The sequence below is a fragment of the Scomber japonicus genome, chromosome 9, assembly GCF_027409825.1.
Source record: "Scomber japonicus isolate fScoJap1 chromosome 9, fScoJap1.pri, whole genome shotgun sequence".
Lineage (NCBI taxonomy): Eukaryota > Metazoa > Chordata > Actinopteri > Scombriformes > Scombridae > Scomber > Scomber japonicus.
In genome coordinates this window covers 22,230,876-22,257,137 of record NC_070586.1, presented here as the reverse complement: position 1 = coordinate 22,257,137, position 26,262 = coordinate 22,230,876, and the positions used below count along the sequence as shown (strand labels likewise).

The 26,262-nt window shown below is 39.2% G+C and overlaps 2 protein-coding genes across 7 annotated transcripts; one reads left to right on the top strand and one right to left on the bottom strand.

The window, feature by feature from the left end:
• Positions 1-109: 109 nt before the first annotated feature.
• On the bottom strand, positions 110-15,744 carry git2a (G protein-coupled receptor kinase interacting ArfGAP 2a). Of its 6 annotated transcripts, XM_053325231.1 has the most exons (21): positions 15,401-15,744; positions 11,953-12,086; positions 11,409-11,521; positions 11,152-11,257; positions 10,962-11,048; positions 10,733-10,863; positions 10,527-10,621; positions 10,219-10,264; positions 9,741-9,792; positions 9,573-9,645; positions 9,332-9,429; positions 8,623-8,734; positions 8,369-8,511; positions 8,115-8,264; positions 5,852-6,100; positions 4,856-4,945; positions 3,183-3,265; positions 2,821-3,012; positions 2,432-2,563; positions 1,776-1,839; positions 110-1,465 (listed from the first exon to the last, which is right to left on the bottom strand). In XM_053325231.1, the coding sequence occupies exons 1-21, from the start codon at positions 15,450-15,452 to the stop codon at positions 1,253-1,255; spliced, it is 2,415 nt and encodes an 804-aa protein (XP_053181206.1). In that variant the 5' UTR covers positions 15,453-15,744; the 3' UTR covers positions 110-1,252. The 6 variants fall into 6 exon arrangements, with proteins under 6 accessions (XP_053181206.1, XP_053181201.1, XP_053181202.1 ...); XM_053325226.1 differs by lacking the exon at positions 2,432-2,563; XM_053325227.1 differs by lacking the exon at positions 2,432-2,563 and having other exon boundaries at positions 9,741-9,789.
• Positions 15,745-17,012: 1,268 nt separating this feature from the next.
• ankrd13a (ankyrin repeat domain 13A) lies at positions 17,013-25,731 on the top strand. The gene is made up of 15 exons (XM_053325233.1): positions 17,013-17,642; positions 19,104-19,239; positions 19,510-19,634; positions 19,726-19,771; positions 20,016-20,159; positions 20,257-20,446; positions 21,215-21,281; positions 21,397-21,478; positions 21,598-21,659; positions 21,745-21,875; positions 21,999-22,156; positions 22,283-22,420; positions 23,348-23,508; positions 23,615-23,679; positions 23,827-25,731. Exons 1-15 carry the CDS (start codon positions 17,535-17,537, stop codon positions 24,023-24,025), a joined length of 1,812 nt encoding a protein of 603 aa, XP_053181208.1. The 5' UTR covers positions 17,013-17,534; the 3' UTR covers positions 24,026-25,731.
• Positions 25,732-26,262: the final 531 nt, after the last annotated feature.

Genomic DNA, 26,262 nt, shown 5'->3' with positions numbered 1-26,262 from the left:
CTTCAAGAAGTTTATATAAATATTAATAAATCTTTCCAATCAAATCGCTTCAGAGTTTTGTGTCAAGGCAACAGAAACAAAAAGTACAAATCTTGCAAACCTCAACAGGTTATATTTATAAATTAAGTTTATTTAGAAAATAGTAATTTTTTTTCCCGAATTGCAACTTCACAGCTGCATGACATACATCCCTGCACTCCATTCAAGTACAGAGAGGGACATTACCTTGATCAGATTTCATTGATGACCTCGGAAACACTTGGTGAGGATGAATCTTGTGCTGCACAGTTATACAGGAGACGCCTAAGAGATCTATCCCATATGTTGCACATTAAATACAAAACTAGCAGCAACAGAACAGAGCACAAAACACATGGACATACATATGGTTATTAGCTCTAAATATCTTGTAACATCACCAACACTGCAGTGGCACACAAGACTGCATAATACAGTGCAGAGAAGAGCCTTGTAGAAACACACCAAATCACTTTTTTTTTTTAACTTAATACAATGACGACAACTTGCTGCTGGTGAAGAATATAACTTGGCCCCTGAACAAGTGTTATTTGCATTCACTGACTTGACAAATGGGAATACATAAATAGCTGCAATAAGTGCACTGCAGACTGGATTACACTTGGGACAGGGGACAAACCATATAAATAGCTTTTCTATGCAACAAACATTAGCATTGCAGAGCTACAAAATGTGCATAAATTAAGTTGTGAACATTAAATGGAAGTAACTTAACAACCAGTTTGCTTACAGTTTGATGACACTTGCATGGTGCAATAATTGAGAGGAAGCTCCTTTTAACTACAAGAGTGTTAGCAATTGCATTCAATGACAATGGATTCATGACTTGTTTATGGCTTTTCAGCATCCATGTCTGGCTTTGGACTAATAACATTACTTGAACCACCATCATCACTGTGCTTAATTCCTTCTCTCAATGAAAAGTATTTACACAATGAGGTGGTTGAACATCATTTGTAAGTAAAAGGGAGTTACTCTAATTGTTAGAGAGTAATCAAGAGAAACGGTGCTGTTACAGCAGCCGGGTATCCGTAAGTAAAGCTGCAGTCTTTCCCTTCACACTCAGATTATGTCCCAAGTTCACTTTAAATATTGTCCATACTTATATTATTCATAAATTAAAATGGACGCATGCATATACCACAAATACAAAAAACAACAAAATCATTTTTTAAAATATAAGAACAAAACTGAGATGCTGACAGCTTTGCTGTTAGTTGGTATTCTCCTTTGTGGTGATGGTTACAAGCTGCTTGGCTGCCTTGGCAATGTCATAAGCACATTGGATGACCTGCTGGGTGACCAGCTGCATGTCCGGTCCTGGGCAGCCCTCTGAAGGCACCGCCTTCCTACACTCGCTCTGAAGCCTGTAAGCACTCGAGGTCAACAAGCGCAGAGAGCTCCTCACCGTCTCTGAGCGTGGCTTCTGTAGAGAAAGGTTGAAATATGATTACTGGAGGAAATTGTCTTAAAGTGTGCAGATTTGTGTCAAGATTGGCTGTTAAATGTTGACCTGTTGACACCACATTGACCTCTGCTGGCTTAGGACTGAACATGGTTGATCTTTATCTTACTAGCTCCCCTTTTCACCTAGTTAAAAGCAAACTGCTTTTTCATTTGAGTAAAGAACCAAGTGATTAGACAAAACCAGCCATCAGGGCCATTATGACATTATCTGTATTTCAATACCTTAAAAATACAAAATTTAAAAACAGATATAATACAAGTTTCCTCACCTTGGGAAAGAGGGCAGCCATTTCTGTCACAGCCACATGTATTCTTTCTGAGCAGGGTATGAAGCTGTGAGGAGGAGAGAACTGTCAATTAGTTTAACATATTCCAGATAAAATGTTTATTACCTACAACAAAAAGTAAAAAAACAACATGCAATTCAGTTGACACAATAATGTACTACATATCATTGACAGCACACCGTGCACCCCCGTGCAACCTCAAATTAACAGCAACTAAAAAACATGCTATTTAATATATGAGTGCACACATTTTAGCATTGTAAGTACAAAACCCTTTTACTGATACATTTAACACATTTCTGTATATAAAAGTTATAGAGAATAGTCAAAACATGTCAGTCAAGAACATCTCACATCAAAAACACACTTAGCTATGTAACAAAAGCAAGTCACAGCATTGATGTAACTTTTGGCACTTTTCATCAAGCAGATTCAAAGGTGGCACTTAAAGAGAAACACTTTAAAAAGGCAACTCTTTTGAATCACACACAAACTGAATACATTCAAGCATTCAGTAGTACATTAAAAGGAAAACGTTTATTAGTAGGTGAGAGAGAAGAAAAGGGATTAGTCAGAGACTGTGTGAGGGAGAGGAAAATAAAACTGTGCCTGGGAGGCAGGGACAGAGGCCAGAGTACCAGGAGGTGGGGTCAGGGGACCGGAGGCTGAGCGGCTGAAGGGGAGATGGGGCCTTCTCAGCCCAGGGCACCAAAGTGCTGAAACATCCCAGGCTATGCCTGAGCCGGCGCACACCTTCACGCTCACACGGTCTGCTCACAGGAGTGAGGGATGAAGATGCCGCAATGCCAAAACAACAACATAGCACCAGAGCAGAGTGGAAGTTGAATGAGGGGGAAGAGTGATGAAAACAGACAAAAAGAGGAAATGATAGGAGATAAACGCAACTGAAAATAACACAATAATAATGAATGTAAGAGGAAGTAAAGTTTTAAAATGGAAGCAAGGAAGTGAGAGTAAAACAAAACACCACCTAAACTAATAGAGATTCTTGTATCATAATTCTGACCTGTCATGTTTGTTATCCTGAGCAGCTCGCAGAAGCTCTTGGATATTCTTGGTGATCTGTTCGGTTTTGCGGATGACATCCTCAGTGCTGGGAAGTGAGGGGTCTGATTCCATCTCTACATCATCCAGCTCAGGGATAGAAGTGCCCTCCCCCAGCCAGCCACTGCTCCTCAGCCTCCCTCTCCTGCACAAACTGCAGGGGGGAAATTCAGAGGAAGAGGAAGAAGAGATGTTTACTGCTAAAAACTAAACTCCCGCTTCTTGCTTTAGAGACAAAATAGCATGTAATTTGACTAACAAAACCCTTTTGGACTGTATTCTTTATTCTTTCACTTCCCGGTTACTGTTGAGAGAAGCTCTTACCCTGAATCATCCATCTCAGAGTCATTGAATGTATTGTCATAGTCACTTTCTGGCATGCTGCTCTGCTTCTCTAACTTCGAGGCCTAGAAGGAAGAGAATTTTAAAAAATGTGATTATATCCCATTTCATTAACAATATCAACCAGAAACAGCTGTGGCGAAATCACAGTTTGAATGCTGCATGTCAAATTCACTGCAACATATATTGTACCCCTTCTGTTTCTAGTGATGCCAACAACAAACAGTACAAACAGTGTCAAATTGTAATATACACAAGTGAAAGCGTACGGCTCTGAAACAAGCCAGTAAAGCTGTGAAGCAAGAGCACAGAATCAACTTGAAGCCATTAACATGATTATCAGTTAGTATGAAACAGATTATGCAGGATTCAGAGTATACACACACATCAGTATGAAATAATCAGAAATCCTAACTTGCTTGAACCTGAGTGGATCTGCTTAAGGCACACATCATATTGGATCATCTGCAGCTTTATCCATTTAGGTTTATGGCATGCCAGAACAAGCAAGTGAGTAACACTTGGCTAGAAACATTCATGATCACAAATGAGTTGGGATTGCATCAGAAAAAAGGACAGACCAGCTTTCCTCATTCTGCAAACTGAAGGGAATAAGACCCCTGAGAGTCATAATGTGAGGATGGAAAGTCAGGGTTCAGATGACTTCATAAGTAAACTTCAAAATCATACAGAACACACATATTGACAAGTAAATGACTAATTTATCTTTACACTAGATGAGGCTCTCTGTGATCTGAGATGTGACTGTAACTTGCAGCTTTTTGCAGATTCAGTGACACACTCAGAGCTACATTTACAAACAGGAAGCAGAGACAAACACTTAAGCCACACGGGCCTATTGTAAAAATGTTCATACCCTTTCAGTCTGTGCCAAAAAGTTTAAACAGAATCCTCCTCTTGTGTGCTGTACAAAATGCTCAAACAGTCCATGGCAGGAAATGCGATCAGCTCATACATGTTTAGATAAGCCTTTTGTTCTGTTTTAAAAGAAGATCAATCTCTTTACACTGTAGAACAACTCCAGGATCACCACAGCGTTTTGGGGGTGTTACTGGAGGAAGTGAGAGCATGCTGTTGGAAGTTCACTGTGCAAAATGGCCAAGCGTTTGTTAGAGACAGAGCAAAAAAGGAAATTTCTCTTTATCTTGAAATTCAGCTAAGGATTCTGTTTCAGGAGTAAACCATGACACATTAAACAGTTAGAGAGGTATAAAACACACATACACGTTTTACATTATAGTTAAAAATAGTACCTCTTCTTTTTAAAGATATATAAAAGTAAAACAATCTTTCTAAACATCATCTGCAACACAGACTTCTTGGTCAAAGAAGCATTAAAATTAGCATGTGCCGCATCACAAGCGCAACTTTCTGCTCAGTGTTCAGTGGTCAGGCAGAGGTTTTTGCATTTGCAAAACCCAGACATTTCCATTTGTTCAGCTGCGCAATGAGGATGATGCTGATGAAGGCAGGTATCTGGTGGTGAGGGCAGCCGGTGAAGGGTTGGCTCATGCAGCAGGAACAGCATACGGAGGAGAAAGGAAAGTGATGGAGGGGGAGGAAGAGGAAGTAAAAGGCTCCCAGTGGACTCGCTGCGTCCCACAAGGTGTGGACTGAGTGAGGATGTACTTAACCTTTTGAGTACTTTCGTCCTTCGACCAAGACAGGGTGGATGGAAATGAGGGGAGGGATGAAGAGGTGGTCACAAAAACGCCCCTTTCCGTCTAAAGACAGGGTTCAAATCACATTTTAAGTAGACAGACTTCTTAAATGAGGAAAAAACTAACAAAAGAAATGCGAGTTAAATGAGATAATGTAATTTCCTTGGACTCAGGTCTCTTAAAAGCAACTTAAATCACTGAAGCTTCATGAAATCTAAATCTATGCAATAACTATTAATTAAATGATTCTATTCTTTCAGAGGGGGTTAGTAAAATCAATGCTATGTAGACAAATCACAAAAGCTCACTTGTTTTTACAGATCATCCTCCTACATATATTCCCAGAGCTCCTAACCATTTCCTTTTTGAGCAGAGTGTTCTGGAAAAATATGACTGAGGAGCCTGGGAGTTAATCCATTGAGAGAAAAGTACCAGAAAACTGTGTTTATACTTATAGCCTTAAATCTAACAGCAGAAGTGTCTTTTCAATCACTTGAACCAAAGAGAGAATCCAAACAGATGAGAAGAATAAGAATGTGAGTTTGTCATGCAGTACAAAACACAGAGTATTTGTATGGTAGTTTTAATGCTTCATCAACATAAAAACACAGTACAAACCTTCAAACCATATCATAATGACAGCATCTTCTTGCACGTACAACTAACTTTTTGTCTGACAAACAAGTAGCACGCCAGTAAACAACAGATGTGCAGATAATGGTCTTGACAATGTATCAGAACTGGACATGATGGGATGTGAAAGGCTGTGTATAAATAGTTTTTGTGCTTTTTTTTTTTTTTTTTTGACTGACTTTTAAGAAAGAAAACTTCCAAATATCAAATGACTAAGGAAAAACATAAAGGCAGAGAGACAGGTGGCAGACAGGGTGAAGACATGAGGGGAAAGTTGAGGAAATAGGGCAGTGGAGAAGAAATGGCAAAGGAGTGCAGGGAAAAGGGCTTACTTACATGAGGTGGGAAGGGTTGCAGGGTGGGGATACCCTCCTCTGGGTAGGGAGTTTCTCCTTTAGGGAGATAGGGCTTCAGGCCTGAACCGGTCTCATACATAGACATTGGCCGACTGGCCCGCGCAGACTGCCGGCGTTTCAAGGCTGAGGGGCTGGAGGGGTCAGGGGAGTCTGAACCGCTGGTGATCTGATAGATATTGGTTGGGACCTGCCGCCTGAGAGAGGTGTTCTCGCTTTGCAGAGATTGCAGCTGGAAGAGACGGTCAGCAATACACTAAGAGGTGCTCTCAGCAAAGCAAGCTTTTCCCTTGCTCTGATCTCTTCTGTCTTTATAGCATACCATTTCAGATTTGATCCTATGGTTCCTCTGATTATTTACATCATACTCACGCATTATAACTACCGTTTAATTCTGCCAAGGCTTTACACTGGCAGAATAAAAGTTATCTTTATAGATATCACATAAAAATTGAAAACAAGCTATTGCCATGATATAGAACGTTGAGTCAATATTTGGATGTGTCACCAATATACAAAACTTTAAACTGCTTCAGTAACAATTAATTAAAACGTTTACTGAAAGCTTGTTTGAGCTCCAGAGAAATATTTTATATTAGAGGTTAAAAACACAAAACGATCATCTTGTTTACTGCCACAACGTCTGCAACATTGACAATCCTTGTGACTGCTGTGATTGATCTGTCTTTAAAAGATAGAATTAAGACACATCTGTTTAGTCAAGCTTTTCATTGACACCTTATGTGTCACACAAATCAGTTTGAAATGCATAAAATTGAATAATAATTATTATTATTATAATTATTATCATTATTATTATTATTATTATTATTATTGTTAGTGGAACAGCTCAAGCCTGTTTCTTGATGACATCTCTTAAAATCACTTACAAAATTTTGCTTTGGGAATGATTTTCTCGAAGTTTAAAAATGCAAAGCAAGTGATAAGCAAGCAAGATTGTTGCACAGTTAAGCAACACAGGTGCAGATTGAGTCAAAGGTGCAGCTACAGTACAGGCAGATGGACTCAAGAATTATGACAGCATAGGAAGCATTCAAGAATGAACAAAATCAAGAAGATTTTGTCAAGAATATAACAGTTTAGGGGAAGAAAAAAAATGCAACTACTTGCATTAAATGCAGAGAAAATGGGAAATCTTTTGTACTGTTGTGAAAAGATGGAGGTTAAATCTCTAAAGCTGCAGTGTGACGCTACACCTGACTGTCCCCTCTGATGATTTTGGAGATTTCTGATCCAACCGATTGTTGAAGATTGGTTTGAAATAACGGTTACTGAATGATTTGTCCAGGAACTTGTGTTTAACAATGAAAAAACTATTCACAACAATGTTTACACGACTACAATATTAACATCCCAGCCCTACAATTACTATAACAGCACACTGCAGCACAATATGTCTACTATAGGCGAGTGCCACAATGATTTTTATTGTGCAACACAATCTAACAGGAAAACAAATAATCTGCATACTTCTTCTAAATAGTCAAATTAAATAAGAAAAGAAAAAACCCCTCACCTGCTAGTTTGTTGGAACAAAATGAGTATGTTTACAACATCTGAGGCCAAAATTGATCATTTAAAAATAGTTGGAGTTTAGTAACTGAGGAATGTAATCTACTAACTTTCTATGAAATGTGACCACTTAGAAAACATGTCAAACAATAAATCCACATGTAACAAACATCCAAAAGCATTCATTGTAATGAGCACACAGTATATGTGATGAAGCAAGGCACACACATACAATTTAAGTTAGTCATTATCTACACTATTAAAGGGATTTTTTTTTTAAACAGTCAATTACGTCATGCATTCTCTTAAACCATGCTTGTTAGTAACATGAGATAGTATAGCCTTTACTCTTAATTATCACACAAAAAGGAGGACTAGACTGTTTTTGTTATGAACTGAGGTGAAGGTGCATTTCTTCTTCTCAAATCCAGAAAAAAAAAAAAAAAAAAGAAATCTCCAGCTTTCATTCAAGCTTTAACACTGAACATGCTGGCCAAAACAGAGGGTGGACCAGCAGGGTGTCACAGCAGCCTTATCTTGCAACACAGTATTCTTGTTCAGGTAGCTAGGCCCTCATTACAAGCCACAGGTCGGGCCTCCACACCAGAGGAGCGATCACACTGGGCAGGAGAAGGGCTCTGCTGACCGCTGTGGCCCCCCCTCAGTCCGGCCCCCCGGTGTTAGTGATCTTATTGTTGGACCACGGCAGATACCTTTTTCTGCATCAGCCTCAGCTCGTCACTCAGGTTGTTGTTGGCTTTCATGAGGTGCTGGATCTTGGCTTCAGAGGCAGAGAGTGCGGTCTTCACGTCCAAGTATTCTTGCATAGTAATTGGGCTATCTGAGAGGTCAGAGTCCAGACTCTGTCGGAGAAAGCGGTTAAAGGCACTTTAGCAAGTATCCAATTATCAGCAAATTGACTTTGTGTTTATCTGCATTTTAATCTGTGAAAGCAATGCTCCGTTACCTTGGTCCTATCTCCTTTGCTTGAGGGGAGCTCTTGATCTGTATCCTCATCAGATGCCACGCTATCATAGTCCGGCTGGTCATTGTCCTGGCTGTCACTACAATGCCTGACACCCACACTTTTCAGGATAAGTTCAACGTTGTCTGGAATCAAGGGACACAGAGAGGAAAACTTATACCTGTGCTACACTTACAAAGAGGAAATGTTCAGGGTCAGTAAGATCTTAATGAATAAAGTAACAGTTGGATACTAACCTTTGGGACTGGCTACTGAATTCCCTTGTTGTCTACGCTTAGCATCACTTAGTATGTCGATCACAAGAGTTGCAAATTCATGTGCATTGAATCTTGCAAGTTTCTGGCGTCCCTAAATGAAGAAAAAGAGTCACCTCATCAGTAATTCAACTAACTTCAAAGTGAATGTGCAGAAGGAACTGAAGGTGCCTATAGTCTGTGTGACATCAACGATTGCGTACGTTTATTGCAGGAGTGCCTTTAATAAAATATTGGTTGCACAATATCAGTTTGAAGAATGCACAGAATGTGTCCTGAATCGTAGCACTTAGATGTCAAAAGTATACGAAAGCAGAGGCACGATATTAGCTCCCATCATCCATCGGTGCCACTTTGTTCTGAAAATGTAACAAACTCAAACAAACTTCTTTCTCATTTCAGTTCTGTTGTCTTGGCCAGTTCTGTTAGTGTGTTTTCTCCCTAAACTGCACTTACAAAATCTCTATTCTGTGTCATTTGGTTATAGACATGGATCACAGCAGCAGGAAATTTTGAAAATTTGGGCGGGGTTTGATCTCCAATTCTTTTGTTAGTGCATGTGTCTCATTGTGAACTCTGGGGGCACAGTTTTGGACTGACGAGCAAAGATTTCCCCTCAGACAGTCCAAAAATCACACCGTGTAAGTGGGCCTTAAATCCTTAGAATAGTAATTATGTGAAGCTAACTTGCCTGGTTTCGTGTTGATGAATATTCTGGATTCACAGGGAGGAAAGGCACCACAGTCGTCTCCGTCACCAGGGTGCTGTGATTCTGTGTAGCTAACCACACTGCAAAGAAAAGGAAAACATGAGATCACACTGTTGTGCGGTTCAGAGGTGTTCATTTAGCACAAGATCAACACCACTTGCATTTAAGTATAAGTGTGTTCTAAGGATATAAGACAGCACAAACAAACAAAAAAAACACGTACCTGCATCAGTCTCTCGTCGGTCCACCTCATCATACACATCCATGGCGAGCTCCTCGAATAAATGATTACTGAGCTGTGTGAAGGTTAGGAAATAATACTATGTCAGACTTAATTCAAGGTTTAGAAGAAGCAGGTCAGTACAATTGAAATCTAACATAAAATACTCACAGACTGCAGCTTCTTCTTTGCTGCCTTGGCCAGTTCTGATAAATCTAAACTGCTACGAACAGAAAATAACCCTCATTAACATGCTGTTGAAATATTTGTCCCACATTAACTTCCACTTCATTGAGATCAATACTTACATGTTCCTTATTCATCAATAGAGAGCAGTAAAAAAAAGATCATATATATTGTTTAAATTCAAAAAACAGAGAGCTTGTTCTATTATTTTGGAATATTTCAATTATCTGCAGCAATTACAGAGCTGTTGGGTATGTGAACTATTTCACTGGGTCTGTTTCCTCTAACAGATAATAAATGCTGCAGCGGGCCCGACAGCATGTTGGAACAGGCCTCAAAGCAAAAAAACAATCACAAACTGCCCTGCTGCACTCACTTTGTCAGCTCCATTTAAGTTGCAGTTGCACTCATTCACTTAGGCTCACTCATTCAAAGACTCATAATTAACAACATGCTTTCTTACCTGTCAGCCATTTGTGGAACAATGAAGTGCTGATTATTTTTATGATCTGCAAGGAAGTACAAGAACTTTCTGGATGATTGCCAACAATATGATCAATACTTGTGGGCAACGTTATCACGTTCTATTTAACAGAATTTAGATCCAGTGTAGTGCATCATCAGTGTACACAAAGCATTAAATACCATGATAAGGTGTCAGTTCACTCTTCAGTCATAGAGAAGTGTAACAAGACAAAACTATCTTTCACTCCAAACCGGTAGAAAAACTGAAAAGCATATTCTTTGTTTTCACACACTCTCATTGTGTACCTGGCTTTCTCCCACACAGGTAGAACGCCAACCGATCAGTAAGTTCATACTGAATCTCCACCAGTCTGTCTGCCAGGTCGTGATGGCCAGCTTCCCTGTGAAGTTATATATTAAAAGTACAATTTAAATATTTTTAAAAGGTGAAATTACAGGGCCATAATATTTTGTGTTAGAATGAAAAAACATGACTGGAAATAATCACTAACCTTGCATAGTCAATGGGAGTTTTGCCATTGCTGTCAGGGGCTCCAGGATCTGCCCCATAAACAGTTAAAAGTTCAGCCTGAGATACTTGTCCTGCCTTTGCAGCTATATGCAAGGGAGTGTTTCCTTTTTCCTGGAGGTGAAGCAAAATGTAAGTCCAACAATCCAGAGAAGAGCCAAAGAAAATGCAAAGATGAAAATGGGGGATTGAATATAAAGAGGGAATCTTACAGGGTGAAAAAAATTAGCTTGCGCTCCCAGAGAGAGCAACCTCAAACAAGTCTCCAGATTCCCGGTGCGTACACTTGAGTGAAGTTGCTGGATGAAAAGAAAACAAACAAGAAACAACCTATGAGCCCAATATTTACAACAAAGTAACACACAAAACATGTCACAATGAGAACTTTTTTTTTCTCATCACCTTGCTTAAATCCTTGGCTGTCAAGCTGTCGTCCTCCCGGCAAGGCATACGATGAACAAATGCCAGCATTTGATATTTGGCTCTTATGAATTCTGATTTGTTTGGGCTTCGAGGGCAACGTGAAACACAGAGATGCAAAGACAAAAAGAGAGAGGCGATGAGTGAGCCAGTGGCACATTTTAACACAAAATCAGTTTATTGGTCAGTAAATGACTATCAAGAGAGGGGAAAAAAAAGAAAAACAAGAATTAACTCACTGCAATTTGTCCTGAGGGTTAGCCTTGCGTTTTCCACTCATCACAGATGCAGGGTCCAGGAGGGAGTGCTCCCATATTGAATTTGCACCATTGCTGTATAATGTCTGCACCATCTAGGTGAAATGAAAAAGAAACTTGTAAATGTGTCCCATTGATTCAGACTCACTGAATGCTGACTCAATGTTAGCAATTCCCTTACTGAACAAACACTCTCTATATTTAGACAAAATCAATAAACCTCAATGAGATCTAATGTACAACTTCATCATCTAATTTATCTTGGGCCAAGACATAGGCTTGCTGATTTCAGAAGTATATAATAATAATAATTATTGTAGTGACATACTGACGCACGTGACAAAATGTGCACAGTCTAAACAAATACACAAACAGGCAAATGCACATTTTGGCTCCTACAATGATCATGAAATGATCTCAAGGCATTTTGTGATATGAAGTTTTGCTCAAACTAAACAAAACAATAATAAAGTAGAAAAGCACATGAGAAGGTGAACATATAATTTTCCTTGTGTGGGGTTATTACCTGAAGCTGTGTAGAAGGCCATGGTGTGTGCATTAGGTGGCGGACTTGAGAGCTGTGTCTGCCCAGACTTCGATGAACGCTGCAGCACTCATCACAAATCAACACACCTCTGTTCACCGAGGCCCAGCGCGGCTCTGTGAGGGGGGAGATAACCACAGCCAAAATCATGACACTTGCAGTGACCTCATTGTTGAATCACTCCAAAAAGTGTTCCCACTCTTCAACTCATCTAAGGTGTGAATGAGAGACAGCTGAAAGGACAATATTGCGTCACCTGGCTTTCACATGTTTCATCCACTGTGGCTTCATCTGTAGATGACCTAAGCTGAGTCAGTTGCATACTGTACAGTACATAGCCTTCCTCAGTTTACATACAGTAACTTTATTTAAAATCACTAACGAGTAGATGTTAGTATCCCACTTCTTTTTCACAGCTACACACTGCAACCCGAAACTAAAAATGTAACTAAATATTTTCTTAACTAAATTGTTACTACTAAAAAAGGTCAGGCTGGCAATACTTTACATTTTTTATTGTCAACAAATCCCAGGCAAAGACCAACACCAATAAATTGATCCTACTAGCTAAGTGTAGTAGCAACCAAAGCCTAACATAGTGTCTCAGTACCACAGATGTGTGAAAACTATTTCCACATCAGTGAGCCACAGCAGTGCGCTGGGTGACATTTTATTATTTACCAGGAACTTTCAAACTGTAGTTAATTTTGAGTCAATCCTACATTCATGCATTGTCCTGCTGCCTGAAATACTCACTAGAGCACCAAATGTGTATTGATCCTTGGCTGAAAATAGTCCCTGACAGATGCACTATTTCCTCTAGGGAGGCAACTAATAATAATTTGCATTATTGATTAATCGGTTGATTATTTTCTCAGTGAATTGATTAGTTGTGTCTGTAAAATCTCAGAAAATAGTGAAAGTGTTACAATTTCAGGAGCTAATAGATCAGCAGGTTCAAACATCTTGTTTTGTCCAATCAACAGTCTTAAATGCAAATATATTCATTTTATTATCTGTGATTAAATCGCCATATTCGATTATTTGTCATATTGTCAATATCTGCCATGTCTGCATTAAAATATACTTAAATCAAAAGAGTTTATTCATTTCCTGCTGATCCATTTATCAGTTAATAGTGGCTGTTTGAGTAACTTTTCATAAAAGCTACTGTGTCCTGTTGCTTCAGGAAATTACTGAGTCTTTATTAAAAATGAAATCCTATATTTTTGAACCTAGGTTTATGTGTTCACTGGTATCGAATGGCCTTGGAAAAGAAAGAATTGAGAAAAGGACAAATAAAAACAGTTGATTTTTGTCTTTTCATAATTTTTGGCATTCTTATCCATTAAAGTCTCTGTGTCTGCAGTGCCAAGCTCACACCACCGTAAGCATTATTTATACTAACACAACACAACAGAACGGAAAAACTATAAAAAGGACCTCAAAATTCAAGTTTGTTAAACCTTGTCCAGTCTGAAATTACTAGAATGGAGAAAGAAAGAAAAAGAAATTAGACTTAACCCTGTAAGCAGTAACACAGGTAGCAAAAAAAACACTTTTAAGGTCTTAATTCACCCGGGTTCATGTGGAGTCGCCCACTGTGCAAAAGGGAAGTGAAGGCTCGCAGTTAAAGGTTGAAGCACCTCAACCTTATTGTTGAGTAATACAGCAGCTTCCTCTTTCAAACACTGAAAAAGTGACAGGCAAATGCTATCAGGGTATTTTGCGCTGCACACTGAGGTAAAATGTGTTGTTCGGAATTAAGTGTGAGTGTAAATGTAAGCTGCAACCAAAATAAATGTGTTTATTTAACCTTGACCTGTTTAACACACTTCCTCTAATTCAAATGTCAGAGTGCTGCTGTCTGTGTGTAGAGACATTCTTCTGACAGAAAACATTTCAGGACCAAAAATACTGTAAATTCATATGACCATCGGATAGCCAATAAACTGTTCAGCAGATTGGGCGGCTGGCATGGTGACAGCACAGACAGTGCGGACTGAGAGTGTCTTAGCAGCAGCTGAGGTACAGAAGGAACAGCTGCAGGGGTTGCCGGTCAGATTCTGGCACCTGGTCCTTGATTTTTAGAGTCTCCTCCTAACTTACTCTCCACCGAGACCTGAGTGCTGGCATGCCTCTTTTACTCTTTCCTCAACAAGTGCTGCTAAATTTAATACCAGATCTTGAAACTCTAAAAATATTCACACCCAACAACTGGTAACAGTGGTATGGAAGGGCAAGTCAGGCCAGCTGCTGCGGAGACATGGGGAGTTTAACTAATCTGAATGACACCATGGGAGACTAAATAGTGGAGGGTTGGGGGGGGTTACTAAATATTTAGCAGACTTGTTATTGTTTCTCTTGATTCCTTGATACTCTTATATTGTGCAAAAAGACAAGTAAACAGTGCATAAATATCTTACTTTATATTATTGATATTTGGTATTATTATTATTTATATTTATACTATTTATTTAATATGCTATACTTTCTAAAAGAAAACGTACATGTTCTTCAGTTACAGTGTGTCACATTAACAATACATAGTGGCACCACAATAGAAAAAAAACTCTGCATTGAAAGCATGCAGTCAATTCATAGTGCATCCTGTTTTGCTTCCTGTGCTTGCTGAAAAACATCACGTCATTTCTATATAAATGGGACGTCTGAAAGTTCCTCACACACACGCACAGCTCACTTCAGCTTTCAGAGAGACATTTGACTGTAAAAGCTGAATTCTTATTTTATTCCTAATACCAATTACAACAAATACATGTGTCTAAAAATAGTGATATAGCTCCGATGGCATTTAATGGACCCAGCAGTAAGTACTCTGTTGATGAAGAAAACAGTTAGTTGCAGCTCTAAACTGGTTTAGTTCAATCACAATTTGTTAAATCTGGGATAAATCTCATAGACCACAACGCTTGGAGATCACTGTATCCACCCACTGACTTTATGAATGATGAAGTCAACTTTCACACAACAGAAATGACAGAAGAGAGCTTGATTTGTAAAACAAACAAAAAAAAGAAAAGTAAAAAGACAGAAAAAAGTTGATTAAGGAGAAAAATTATTAGTCTTCAACTGTATTGGAGACGTCTGCACTTCAAGGGTTACTTCACAAGTAAAATAACAACTGTTGACACACATCCCAAACGCCTGTCTGGTGATATTATTTACAGCAATAAATACAGGACGGAAACAGTGTAAAAAGACAGCCTTTCAGCTCTGATTGCTTCCTCACTCCTGAAGCTATAACACCTGCCATGCTAAAAACAACTATACACTACATATGTGACTCACTGTGAAGCAAAAAGCAGCGCTGATAATCTGATTTACACCAGAGGAGCCAAACGTCGGGGGATAATAACAGCTACCAGCTAGCACGGTGTTACTTAAACACTAACAGGGCTGGTTTGCTTACCTGTAACACTGCAATCAGCGCAGAGTTCAGCGTTTCTCAGGCGTTTAGACATCCTTCACCCAGGAGGAAATTCCTTGTAAAATGAGCTCAGTATTGTGTCCGTTCAGCTAATCATTGGGTACTCGTGGGGATGCCCGCCTGCCTTCCGCGTTAGCTGGAGCTAGCTAATTAAAACAACCCAAACAACGACCTGCGTCCTCATTTAACAGCTCGGCTCGCTTCTCCGTTATAAGCATTATAGTGTTACCTCATAGGGGTAAATGCACAGCGTTGCCTGTAAGTTAACTGACTCAGCAGCGGAGGTAACTGCCCCTGCCCCGTTCTGTTACTCTTTAGTCTGTGGCTCCACACGCAGGTTTTTTTTTCCCTGTAAAACTTTATTTATAAAAGTGTCATTAACAGCGTGTGTGACGTCAGTATAACAAAACAATTAGGCATCATTATGAAATTAACATGTCAAAATCAAAATATACGTCTTCAATTTCAGCTTGTTGATGCAGTCAACGTGATGATAGGATAAAGGGTAAAAGTAATAATTTTTATTTTTTTTTAAAATAACTTCACAGAAAATGGCAGGCAATAAAATATAAATAAAAAATGTCGCGGAGTATATTAATTATATATGCATGGTTCGTATTGTTTATAGGCCTTTATAGATTTATTGTTTATATGTCAAACAATGTCTATCTATCTATCTATCTATCTCCTTTCTATTTTTCTATATTCAATCATGAAAAGTTCAAATCAAATTGATCAACTCCCAGTAAAAATAATCAGCTGAGAGTCCGTTGAGTTTTCTGACTTTTTGCTTTCATGGTGTAATATTAGATCCTTGGGTTCCAGCTAATCGAATCGAAATAATCCTCTTTTCCCCCAGAATCGTGATGTATGTGTATGTATGACATTCATAAGATAGATGTTTAGATGAGTCTTTTTCTTTTTTCTTTAATTATTTATTTGAGACGAGTTTTTGGTGGCAGCTCAACATGGAGCAACAGCACTCCCAGTGGCAGCTAGGACCTACAATAGTGGAGATGAACAACATAGTGTTGTGAGCTTGGTAGACTAACCAAAGAGTAAAGAAACATAAGATGCGCTTGGTTTATGTACCGGTGCAGACAGAGCTGTTCAATAGCTCAGTAATGTCTCTCGGATTTCCATAACGCGACCGTCTTTTAGAATATGTATGGCACATCAATATCACTGCCCTGTCGTAAAATAAATAAATAAAATGAAATAAAAATGATGCCATAAAAGTCTGATAATACAGAAATGAGGACAGCCTTACATGTGTATCAATGGGCCCATCTTTGTGTTTAACACTAAATAAACAAACGTAAAATGGTCCAATCTCTCAAGATACATAATATTATACAAAACAAGTATAGTTTAAAACCGCTAAGTACTGTTATGTGCAGTGTGCATATATTGCACCGTATGTTGGCAGTGACGGTGCTTATATTTAACCTCCCTCTCTAAACGTAACCACCGACGGCCGATCTCATATCGACGTGTTAGGCAATACAGTCGATTTATTGTCTGGATACAATTGATTACAATAATGATAACTCTCCTTAAAATTTGAATTATTTAGCATATGTAAAACGTAAAAGTATGAAACGGAATTACGTTTTATAGGCACTTTTCTTCAGATGTAATGTTCTGGACACCCCCATACGGACATGTCGAATGGTCGCATCCAAACTGGAACTGACAATTTTTCTGAAGGCGTTTTTTCTTATTTACAAATCATGTTTCAGTCACTCAGTTACTCAACGGATTGATGTTATCACGCATATATTAATTTCAGTTTTAGAAATGGTTTGGTAAGCGTCTGTAACTGTTCGATATCCGTTTGATTAAGAGGCGGTTTTATATGTAGGACACCCCTGTCATTATTGTGTGGTACTCCTGGCACTTCCTTGTTCAAAAGTTTTATTTAGAGGAAGACTTGAGGAAAAGTTGTGCCACCGGCGTCCAAATTTCGACTTTGTTGTTGTCAGTTTTGAAGGTCATGGTTAATATTTGTCGCAAAATTTAGCATAACTAGCGTGTAGCTGTCGCAGTTTTCCCATGGCTGTAAGTATAAGAAGCTGGCTAACGTTGCACTGAGAGAGGCTCCGTAAAGAGGAAGATGTCCACAGCTAACATTAGCGAAGATATTAGAGACAAGTTTCCACTGCATGCAGCAGTGTGGCAGAATGATTACAGGACATTGGAAGCACAATTAACGTTGCCACAGGTGAGTAGAAACACTGGAAATGTTACACACCTACACACCGATGTTTTCTAGCTAGATGAAGCCAGAGAGAGAGAGAGTGCTGTTAAATCTGCACAGCCGTCCCAGTTAATGTAGGCCAGTCGTGTTGACAGATGCTCCGTAGTGTCACACACAACACGTTTTTATAAATGTATTCCAGCCTAGATTGATGACTTGTTTCCAGATGTTATTAGAGGATAGGGTTGCAGTGTTTCTGTCTTAAAACAACAGTCAGTTTCCCGAATAAAAAGGTAAATATTGTTGTTGTGTTTTTTTGCTGTAATCGTTCCTATTCATACTGGTCATTAGAAGATGCCTTCATAATGCACTTATAATGTGAGTGATGGTGGCTAAAGTCAACAGTCCTGTTTATCTCAAGCTAATGTGAATTTAAACCGTTCAAATTAATAATTTCAAGTAAATGTCTTTCAACGTTAGGCTACAGTACTTTTAGTGCCAAAAGTCCCTCTTTCTGTTTCTATGCTTCCACAGCAGCTCAACCAGGAAACACTATCTGAGGAAACACAAAGAGGAAATGTGATGCTAAAAAGACTGTAAATGTGGCAGATATCAACTGGATATGACTAATCCAGACCACTGAAGTCTCATATTAGATTAATATAAACACAAAGTGACTGTGTGGACTCACTGGGAATTTTAGCTCCCATTATATTGAAAGCACATTTGAAGAGGATCTTTAAATAGCCAGTATGAACAGGAGGAATGATTACAATGAGGAAAACCTCTTTCACTGTTCATATGGTCACCTGACTGTTGTTTTATGACACACCTATCCATTTAATGCTACTAACCCAATCAGTTACAATGCAACTTACAGACTGTCATGAATTGTGCTATTATTATATTAAAGAGTTTATAGTGGTGATCGTGTCTTGTCATTGATGATTTAAAAAACCTATTCCTGAGTAATCAAACCGGTTGTTTCTCATTTTTACAAAACCATCTCTAATCTCATGGAGTTTTGCTCCATAGTTACTCATTACAATAATGTGTTATGTTTGGGTTATGAGTTATTTGTAATGCAATCACTGTATTTCATGCTGAGAAATAACAAGCTCACCTTAGCAATGTGAGTCATATGAGCACGAGACATGATGCTCAGCTTTGTCAGTAAACTGACAGCGATGTAGACCTAAATTGAAAGTAAAACTATGACTGTATGAGATAATCATAATAAGAAATTCCCCAGTTACAGTACATGCTTGAACAGTACAATTCAAGCATTAAAAACAAGTCAGACACGGCTATCAGTATAAACAAAAATATATTGTTATTTTGATGCTCTTTTGTTCATATAACAGTTAATTGTGCTATGTTCATTGTAAAGTATTTTTTATATTAATTAAATAAGTCTAATCAGGTGGTTAGATGTTAATCAATTAAGTAAAACCTTGATAATAAGTTTCTTCTTGATTTTCTCAGAATGACAAAGAGGCTCTGGATCCTAGAGGTCGGTCACCTCTGCACCTGGCTGTGTCACTTGGGCACCTGGAGTCAGTGAGAGTCCTTCTGAGACACGGAGCTGAAGTGACTAAAGAAAATGCCAATACTTGGACAGGTTAGGCATTAATCTGGCTCCTTGTTATGATGAATGTTGCCTGGACTTGTCTTGCATGCATGCCTTTTGTGGTTTTATGGGTTGTTTTATCACTTAGCACCCTTCTGGCCGGCTGTTAATGGGATTTCTGGCATATCCTCCACTCCTTTATTTTCACTGGTCATCGTTGAGGTTTTTTAATGCATAGTTGCTGCTCCTGGTGAACAAATGCTGTTTCCTTGAAGGGTTTAGTGGTTTGATCAAGCTTGTCTGTCTCTTGTCTCTGTGCAGTGTTGCAGGAGGCAGTCAGCACCGGAGATCCAGAGATGGTTCAGTTAGTGCTTCAACGTAGAGACTACCTCAAAGCCTCCACTGCTCTGGAAGGAGTGCCTGAGCTGCTGGCAAAAATCCGAGAGGTTGGACTTTATACATTTTCCCATTGTCATGTCTCTTCCACAACAACATTTAATTACAAGGAAATGGCTTTGTTTGTCTTTTCATTCACAGTCTCCAGACTTCTACATGGAAATGAAGTGGGAATTCACCAGTTGGAGTAAGTTCTTTGTTCATAGAGTACCTGTTGGTCAGTATGCAAGTTATATCTAAGTGCACTATTGCGCTGTGACCTGCAATTAAATGTTCAGAGGTTTTATCAGATCCTACAGAAAAAACGACATACTGTACCTGCCTCTTTGTAGCTGAAACTTTTGTTATGGCTTATTAATGATTCATATTGTTATTCATGTGTTGATACATTTCTTTGCATTGTGAGACATTCATATTCTGTTACTTCACAGTCCCTCTTCTGTCCCGGGTTTGTCCAAGTGATGTTTGTCGTATTTGGAAAAGTGGCGCCAGCCTACGAGTGGATGCCACTCTCTTAGGCTTTGAAAACATGACCTGGATCAGAGGACGTAGAAGCTACATCTTCAAAGGAGATGGTGTGTGTTTTAACTCTCTTTCTGAGTTCTCTCTCTGTGATTCACACATCAATTTCTGTAAAATGATATAGGTTTATCCCTGACTGTTTTTCAACAGATTCGTGTGCAGAGTTGATGGAGGTGAACCACGATGATCAAGTGGTTGACACTGAACGTTTCAACATATCCCAAGAAATCGAAGATGTCACACTAGAGTCAATGCAGCCAGCGGAACAGGAAGTTGCCAAAAGGTTGACTACTTCTATTGTCAACACCTATTTGGACACCAAGGATATTGCTTTTGAAAGGCAAGTTACTCATCTTTTAACCCTAACCCTAACCCTAACCCCTTTCTCACAACACACAGGAATGCCAACTTCCTTTGATCAGCTAAGAACAAACTCCACATCGGCAGTATTTAGTGAGAGCTAACAGCTCAAATAGTATTTTCATACATGTTTAAAAATCATTACTCTCTGAGTGAGACTACTGTCCATCCATTTGGCTCCTTAATGATAATTATGTGTACTTATGTCTTCTGGATGAAAAAATATCTCCATCAAATATCTAATTAACATCTAATTGTGTAAAATGCAATACTTAGTTATTAATTTGGAGGATGTCAAGTTTACACTCACTTGTTGTGAAAGCATAAAAATGAACACAAGAGTGTTACAGCAGATATTAATAATTAGGAGAAATGGAATGTGTGTGCAACTTCTTGTCTGTACCTGGCTTATCTTTGTTCAGATAACTTCCTCAAACACAGTTGCATTTGACAGACGATTCTCATAGAATTGTCTTTGGCTGATAATTGGCAGCAGTTTTTTTTTCAGTTGCCAAAAAATACTAACTAATTAATAATAACATGAATGATGGCCACATTCAAACCATGTGTTCAGTGCTGTAGCCTGATATTATGCACATTGGAGAAGATTAGTGCAAATGGTTTAAATGCATTAACAGTCTACTTAAAATGTTTCTTGTGTCAAATTTGTGACATTGGGCTATACATATGATGGTGTTCTTTTCTTGTATGATGATTTTGATTTTACAAATTACATTTTTTTTCACAGGACCAAGTCTGGGATTTGGGGCTGGAGGTCTGACAAATCTGAAGTTGTCAATGGATTTGAAGCAAAGGTTCACACAAGTTATCCTTTTCTTTATAATTATAACTTTACAGTATTTGTGCATTGTCACAAATACGAAGGAGACTTTTTAAACGTATGACGTTGGGCTCTGGTTGTTTGCTCAGGTTTTCAATGTGAACAACGTAAATGTGGTCATCAGGACAAGAACAGAACATCTTACAGATGAGGAGAAAGCCAGGATAAAAAGTAGGAGGTTTAAGATTTTTCATATGTTACTTTGTTATCCTTCAGCATTCATATTTATATATCTTATGGCATAAATAGTTACCTTTTTCTCCAAATGAATAACAACCTATTGTTCAAAGGTGAGAGGAACGTCCTGGAGTCTCTGTTGGGGACTGTGGAACAGCACATAAGCGCACAAGGGGTAAGATGTACATTCAGTAATTACATAAAAATAATGCTTTTTGTTCCTACCAGACAGCTGATTTCATGAATACTTGACCCTACAGGACCTGACTCTGGAGTACGCAACTGCCACCAATCCCACTGCCATCACTCCACAGGAATATTTTGATCCTGACTTTGACTTGGAAGACAGAGACATTGGCCGACCCATTGAACTGAGCATTCGAACACAGAAGTAAGACACTGATCTTTAGAGCCGTAGAAACCTTTATTCCTGAGAGCTGTGTGTTTTGTAAGTTTTCCATATGTGAAATAAACTTGTGTGTACATTTGAATAGTTTTCATTAATCTTGCGCAGGTTCAAAGGTACACTGTGGATGAGCGAAGAACATCCCCTGTCTCTGGTGAAACAGGTGACCCCCATTATTGACCTCATGGCCCGGACTAGTTCCCATTTTGCACGGTTACGAGACTTTGTCGCCCTAAAATTTCCTCCTGGATTTCCTGTTAAAATAGGTGTGTGTCATTCCTGTGAGGTATTATAGAGACTACACTTTCAAGACAAACAAAGTTATACCATAATTCCCTGTCTGTTGTCCTTTCAAAAATATCTAACATCAGTTGTGGTTCCTTCTCCTGCAGAAATCCCTCTGTTTCATGTGCTGAATGCCAGGATTACCTTTGGTAATGTGAATAAATGTAGTACTGAAGAAGAAGCAAACACAACGCCAGCAGCCACACCAACATCCTCAGGAGGAGGAGAAGAAGAAGAAGCTGCAGGTAAGTAATGCAGTCACTTAATGCATCAGTGTATTTAAGTACAAGTTGCATTACATAGATAGATAGTTGTACTTGAAGTCAGCAGTGTAGAGGGGAGAGCACAGTTCCCTGTGGCGCATCTGTGCTGTTGATCACAGTCTCAGATGCAGTCTGACAAACTGAGGTCTTCCTGTGAGATAGTCTGTAATCCAGGACACCAGGTGTGGATCCACTCTCATCCACAACAGTTTGTCTCTCAGTAGAAGGGGTTGGATGGTGTTGAAGGCGCTGGAGAAATCAAAGAACATAATTCTCACAGCACTGCTCCCTTTATCCAAGTGAGAGTATGTCCTATGTAGGAGATAGAGGATGGCCTCCACGCCCACATTCTCCTGGTAGGCAAGTGGGTCAAGTGCATGGCGGACCTGGGGTGGAGGAGGAGCCACTGGTTGGCAGGGGAGATGTGGGGGTAATAATGTTGGGGGTTTTGCTGTGGTGGTGGTGGTGGTGGCAAAGGTAGCAGGACCATCAAACCTGTCTTAAAATTGGCTCAGCTGCTTTGCTCTCACCACATCACCATCTACTATGCCGCTGCTCCTCCCGCAGCCCAATAGTCTTCATGTCATCCGAGACCTCTGTCAGGTTATTTTCCTGCAGTTTTTTTTCCCACCTTCCTTCTGTACGACTCCCTGGCCTCTTTCAGCCTGACCCTGAGTTCCCCCTGTACACACTTCAACTCTGTCTGGTCTCCATCCTTGAATGGCCTCTTCTTCTTATTAAGGAGGTCCTTGATGTCACTAGTAATCCAAGGTTTGTTATTTGGAAAGCAGTGTACAGTTTGTGTGAACCACAACGTCCATACAGAAGTTAAGGTAGTCAGTAATGTAATGCATAATTAGTCATTATGTCATCTTTAAACCATGTTTTTTCTCATTTTCATCCTTCCAGCGCTGCCCCTATTTCAGGTGTGTCCCTCGGTCTTTGGGGTGCCTGCCAACTACCACCGCCGAGGGGGCAGTCGCCACGCGCCCGTGTCCAACAACGACGAGGAACTTTTGCAGTACGCCATCCATCAGAGTCTCCTGGAGTCCTGCAGAGGCCAGGGACAGGTCAGAAGGAAACAATTGTCATGCTACAGTCATATTATTTTCAGCTGCTCTTTTGCAATTCATTAATCACACATTTTAAGTGCTCTTCATGTTTATGTCAATGTAGGAGGGGATCTGGGATGATGCTGATGGGGAATTAACTGACCCAATGCCTAGTAGCCAGAGTGACAGGTAAGAACACAGGTTAAAGCTGTTAACATCACAATTACATGATTAGCAGCTCTTGCTTTACGGTTTGGAGACCAGTGACTGACCTTCTTACATTAATTTATGTAAGATGCGGGGCTTTAGACTGTATATCTTTCCCTGTTATTCTAGGAGTATCCCAGAGGGGGTGCTGGTGGAATACGGTGACACCTCCAGCCCTATAAGCTCCATCTCTGCCTCTAGTCCTGACTCAGACCTCCGCATGGCCATGGAGCTCTCCGCACGAGCTCAAGAGGAAGAGGAGAAGTTGAGAAAGCAGGAGGAAGAGGAGTTGGAGAGGATACTGCAGCTGTCACTCACTGAAAAGTAAAAGGAAAAAGAGGGAATAATAATAATAATAATAATAATAACACAACTTTTCCAGATCCAGAAGCAACCACCACACCTCAATTTTCCTTTCCAACCACTGTTGTCATCTATGCAACTGCAGAATTTTTTTATGTAACAGGCAAAATCAAACTCTTGGTATCCAATATTTTCCAGAAGGTATTTTTGGTAAGCGCATACTTCTTTATATATTTCTATCTCCACAGGGTGCATCTCCATCTTCAGGCTTGATTCATGGACTCCATACAATAATTTCAAAGGGGTTTTACTTATTTTCTCTTTTCCAATCTAAACTGCAGCAACACTGTTGTGTTGATCATATCATAGTCTGGAGGAAGGGTCAGATGTGGATAATTAAGGTTCAATGAACACAAGCTGACTACTTAGGTGACTTTGTGTAGTGTTGGCACTCAAGTTTGGCACATGAGGTCCAAAGCAATGTTTAAATTTTGCTGGTTTAAATTTACTTGTCTCAGTCTTAGATCAGAAAGCAAGGATGAAAAATGCCTTGCAGGGTCAAGAACCAGCAGTATTGTAGACCTGGTGAGGACAGATTTGAGTGCCGCCACTGTGGCGTCTTGCTAGAGTCACTTTGTAGAGGACCATGCATGGTTGGACAATACATTACTGAAATCTCAGGGTTCAGATTTTACACAGTCCCTTCACTTTAGAATTGGGTTTGTTAATCAGTTTAAAAACTTGTGGAAATTTCAGACAAATGTTTTTGTTTGGTTAAAAAAAACCCAACTATCTCATATGCATATCATTCAGCCATACCAATATTATTTCAGAAAGTCAAAGTCAAAAGTTCATAAATACTTGAATGTCCACTGTTCAGAGAGGTAAACAGTCTTTGCTGCAATAAGGTTCAAGGATCAGACTTTTTTTTTTTTTTTTTTTTTTGAAAATTTTCTTCCGATTTCTTGATGAGGAAGAATGTATTTTTGTTGATGTGTCATCAGCTGTCACTGAGCAACTGCAAGCAGTATCACCTCAGCTCAAAAACACCGTAGCAGAGACCAGTCTGTCTGGATGTAGTCATCATGCAGTTTAGAAGCTGTCACACAACCAGTGTTGCAGAGATTATTCAGATTTCTGATGGCAGTCTGTCCTAATGTTCAGCCTTTTGTAGCCACAAACAACTCTAAACCTCTGAGCAGAAGAAAAGACAGCACAGACTTGATGATCAAACATGCCCACTATATGTACAGTATATAGACTTTGTTTCTTCAGCACGTGCCAACAGATTGCTTTGCTGTGATAACGCTTGGTGGAGGAAAGTGGTGATGACAGTTTCATGTTGTGCCACTCTATCTAAACTTTCAGAGCAGATTTTTTAAAACATATTGTAATTTAGGAAACAAGATGAAGAGGTTTCAGTTGTTCCAGGGTGATGCTGAGTAACATGCATTAACCACTATAGTTGATTTCACTGACAACCAACCACTTATCAAAGGTCTCGCTGCATTGCTGTGTCTGACTTTCAGGGGCTCAAGCTCACAAACTACTAATTATAACGATCAAATTGCCAAACTGCTGAACAGTTGAGTTTAAAAGGCTAGCTTTGGTGAATTTAATGGAGATCTTTATAATGCACCGTTGAAGCTGCAAAGTTTTTTTTAATGTTTAAATTTTAAGAAAATGTTTCAGTTTCAAAATGTTTTCTAAAATAAACGCACTTTATTTCCATGAGGACTAAAATGTGACTTCATGTTCTTTATTTACAAAAATACAGTTGAGGCACAAAAGAAACAACTGTATGTGCCTTTCATCATGTCATTAGATCAATATTTTGTTCATATCAAAAGTTCAGGTTAGCATCAGGGTCATGTGATCATTTACCTCCAGTGTACAAATGGTTTTGTGTTACAGTCATACTTCAGTCACAACATCTGTACTGGATATAGTACATAAAGTATACTGTGATTGTACTGTGCAGGATACACTGCTACAACATAGAAAGAATCAGTTTTAGTAATAGACACTGCTTTATCTTTATCTAAATTAAAAATCAAAATGGGTGTTTGCCATTTCTCCAAATACTTGACAACCCCATGTATTTACTTTTTACATCTAATCATAAAATCATTTAGAAAAGCAGAAAGTGGAACACTAATCATTTACAGAACAACACAATATTACTGTCTATTCTTTATTTCAGAAAACTGATTTCATTTTCAAATTTTCATTTCTTGGTACCATTTCATTTTATTCCTCACG

Bases quoted from the DNA above. Each gene is read 5' to 3' on its own strand.
- git2a (XM_053325231.1), bottom strand. From the start codon at position 15,452: ATGTCTAAACGCCTGAGAAACGCTGAACTCTGCGCTGATTGCAGTGTT. The intron at 10,864-10,961 runs GTAAGATTCCCT...CTTCACCTCCAG, and splicing joins AAGCTAATTTTTTTCACCCT to GAAAAAGGAAACACTCCCTT. The intron at 9,430-9,572 runs GTACGTGTTTTT...TTTTCTTTGCAG, and splicing joins CCGACGAGAGACTGATGCAG to TGTGGTTAGCTACACAGAAT.
- ankrd13a (XM_053325233.1), top strand. From the start codon at position 17,535: ATGTCCACAGCTAACATTAGCGAAGATATTAGAGACAAGTTTCCACTG. The intron at 19,240-19,509 runs GTTAGGCATTAA...GTCTCTGTGCAG, and splicing joins AAATGCCAATACTTGGACAG to TGTTGCAGGAGGCAGTCAGC. The intron at 19,772-20,015 runs GTAAGTTCTTTG...GTTACTTCACAG, and splicing joins GTGGGAATTCACCAGTTGGA to TCCCTCTTCTGTCCCGGGTT.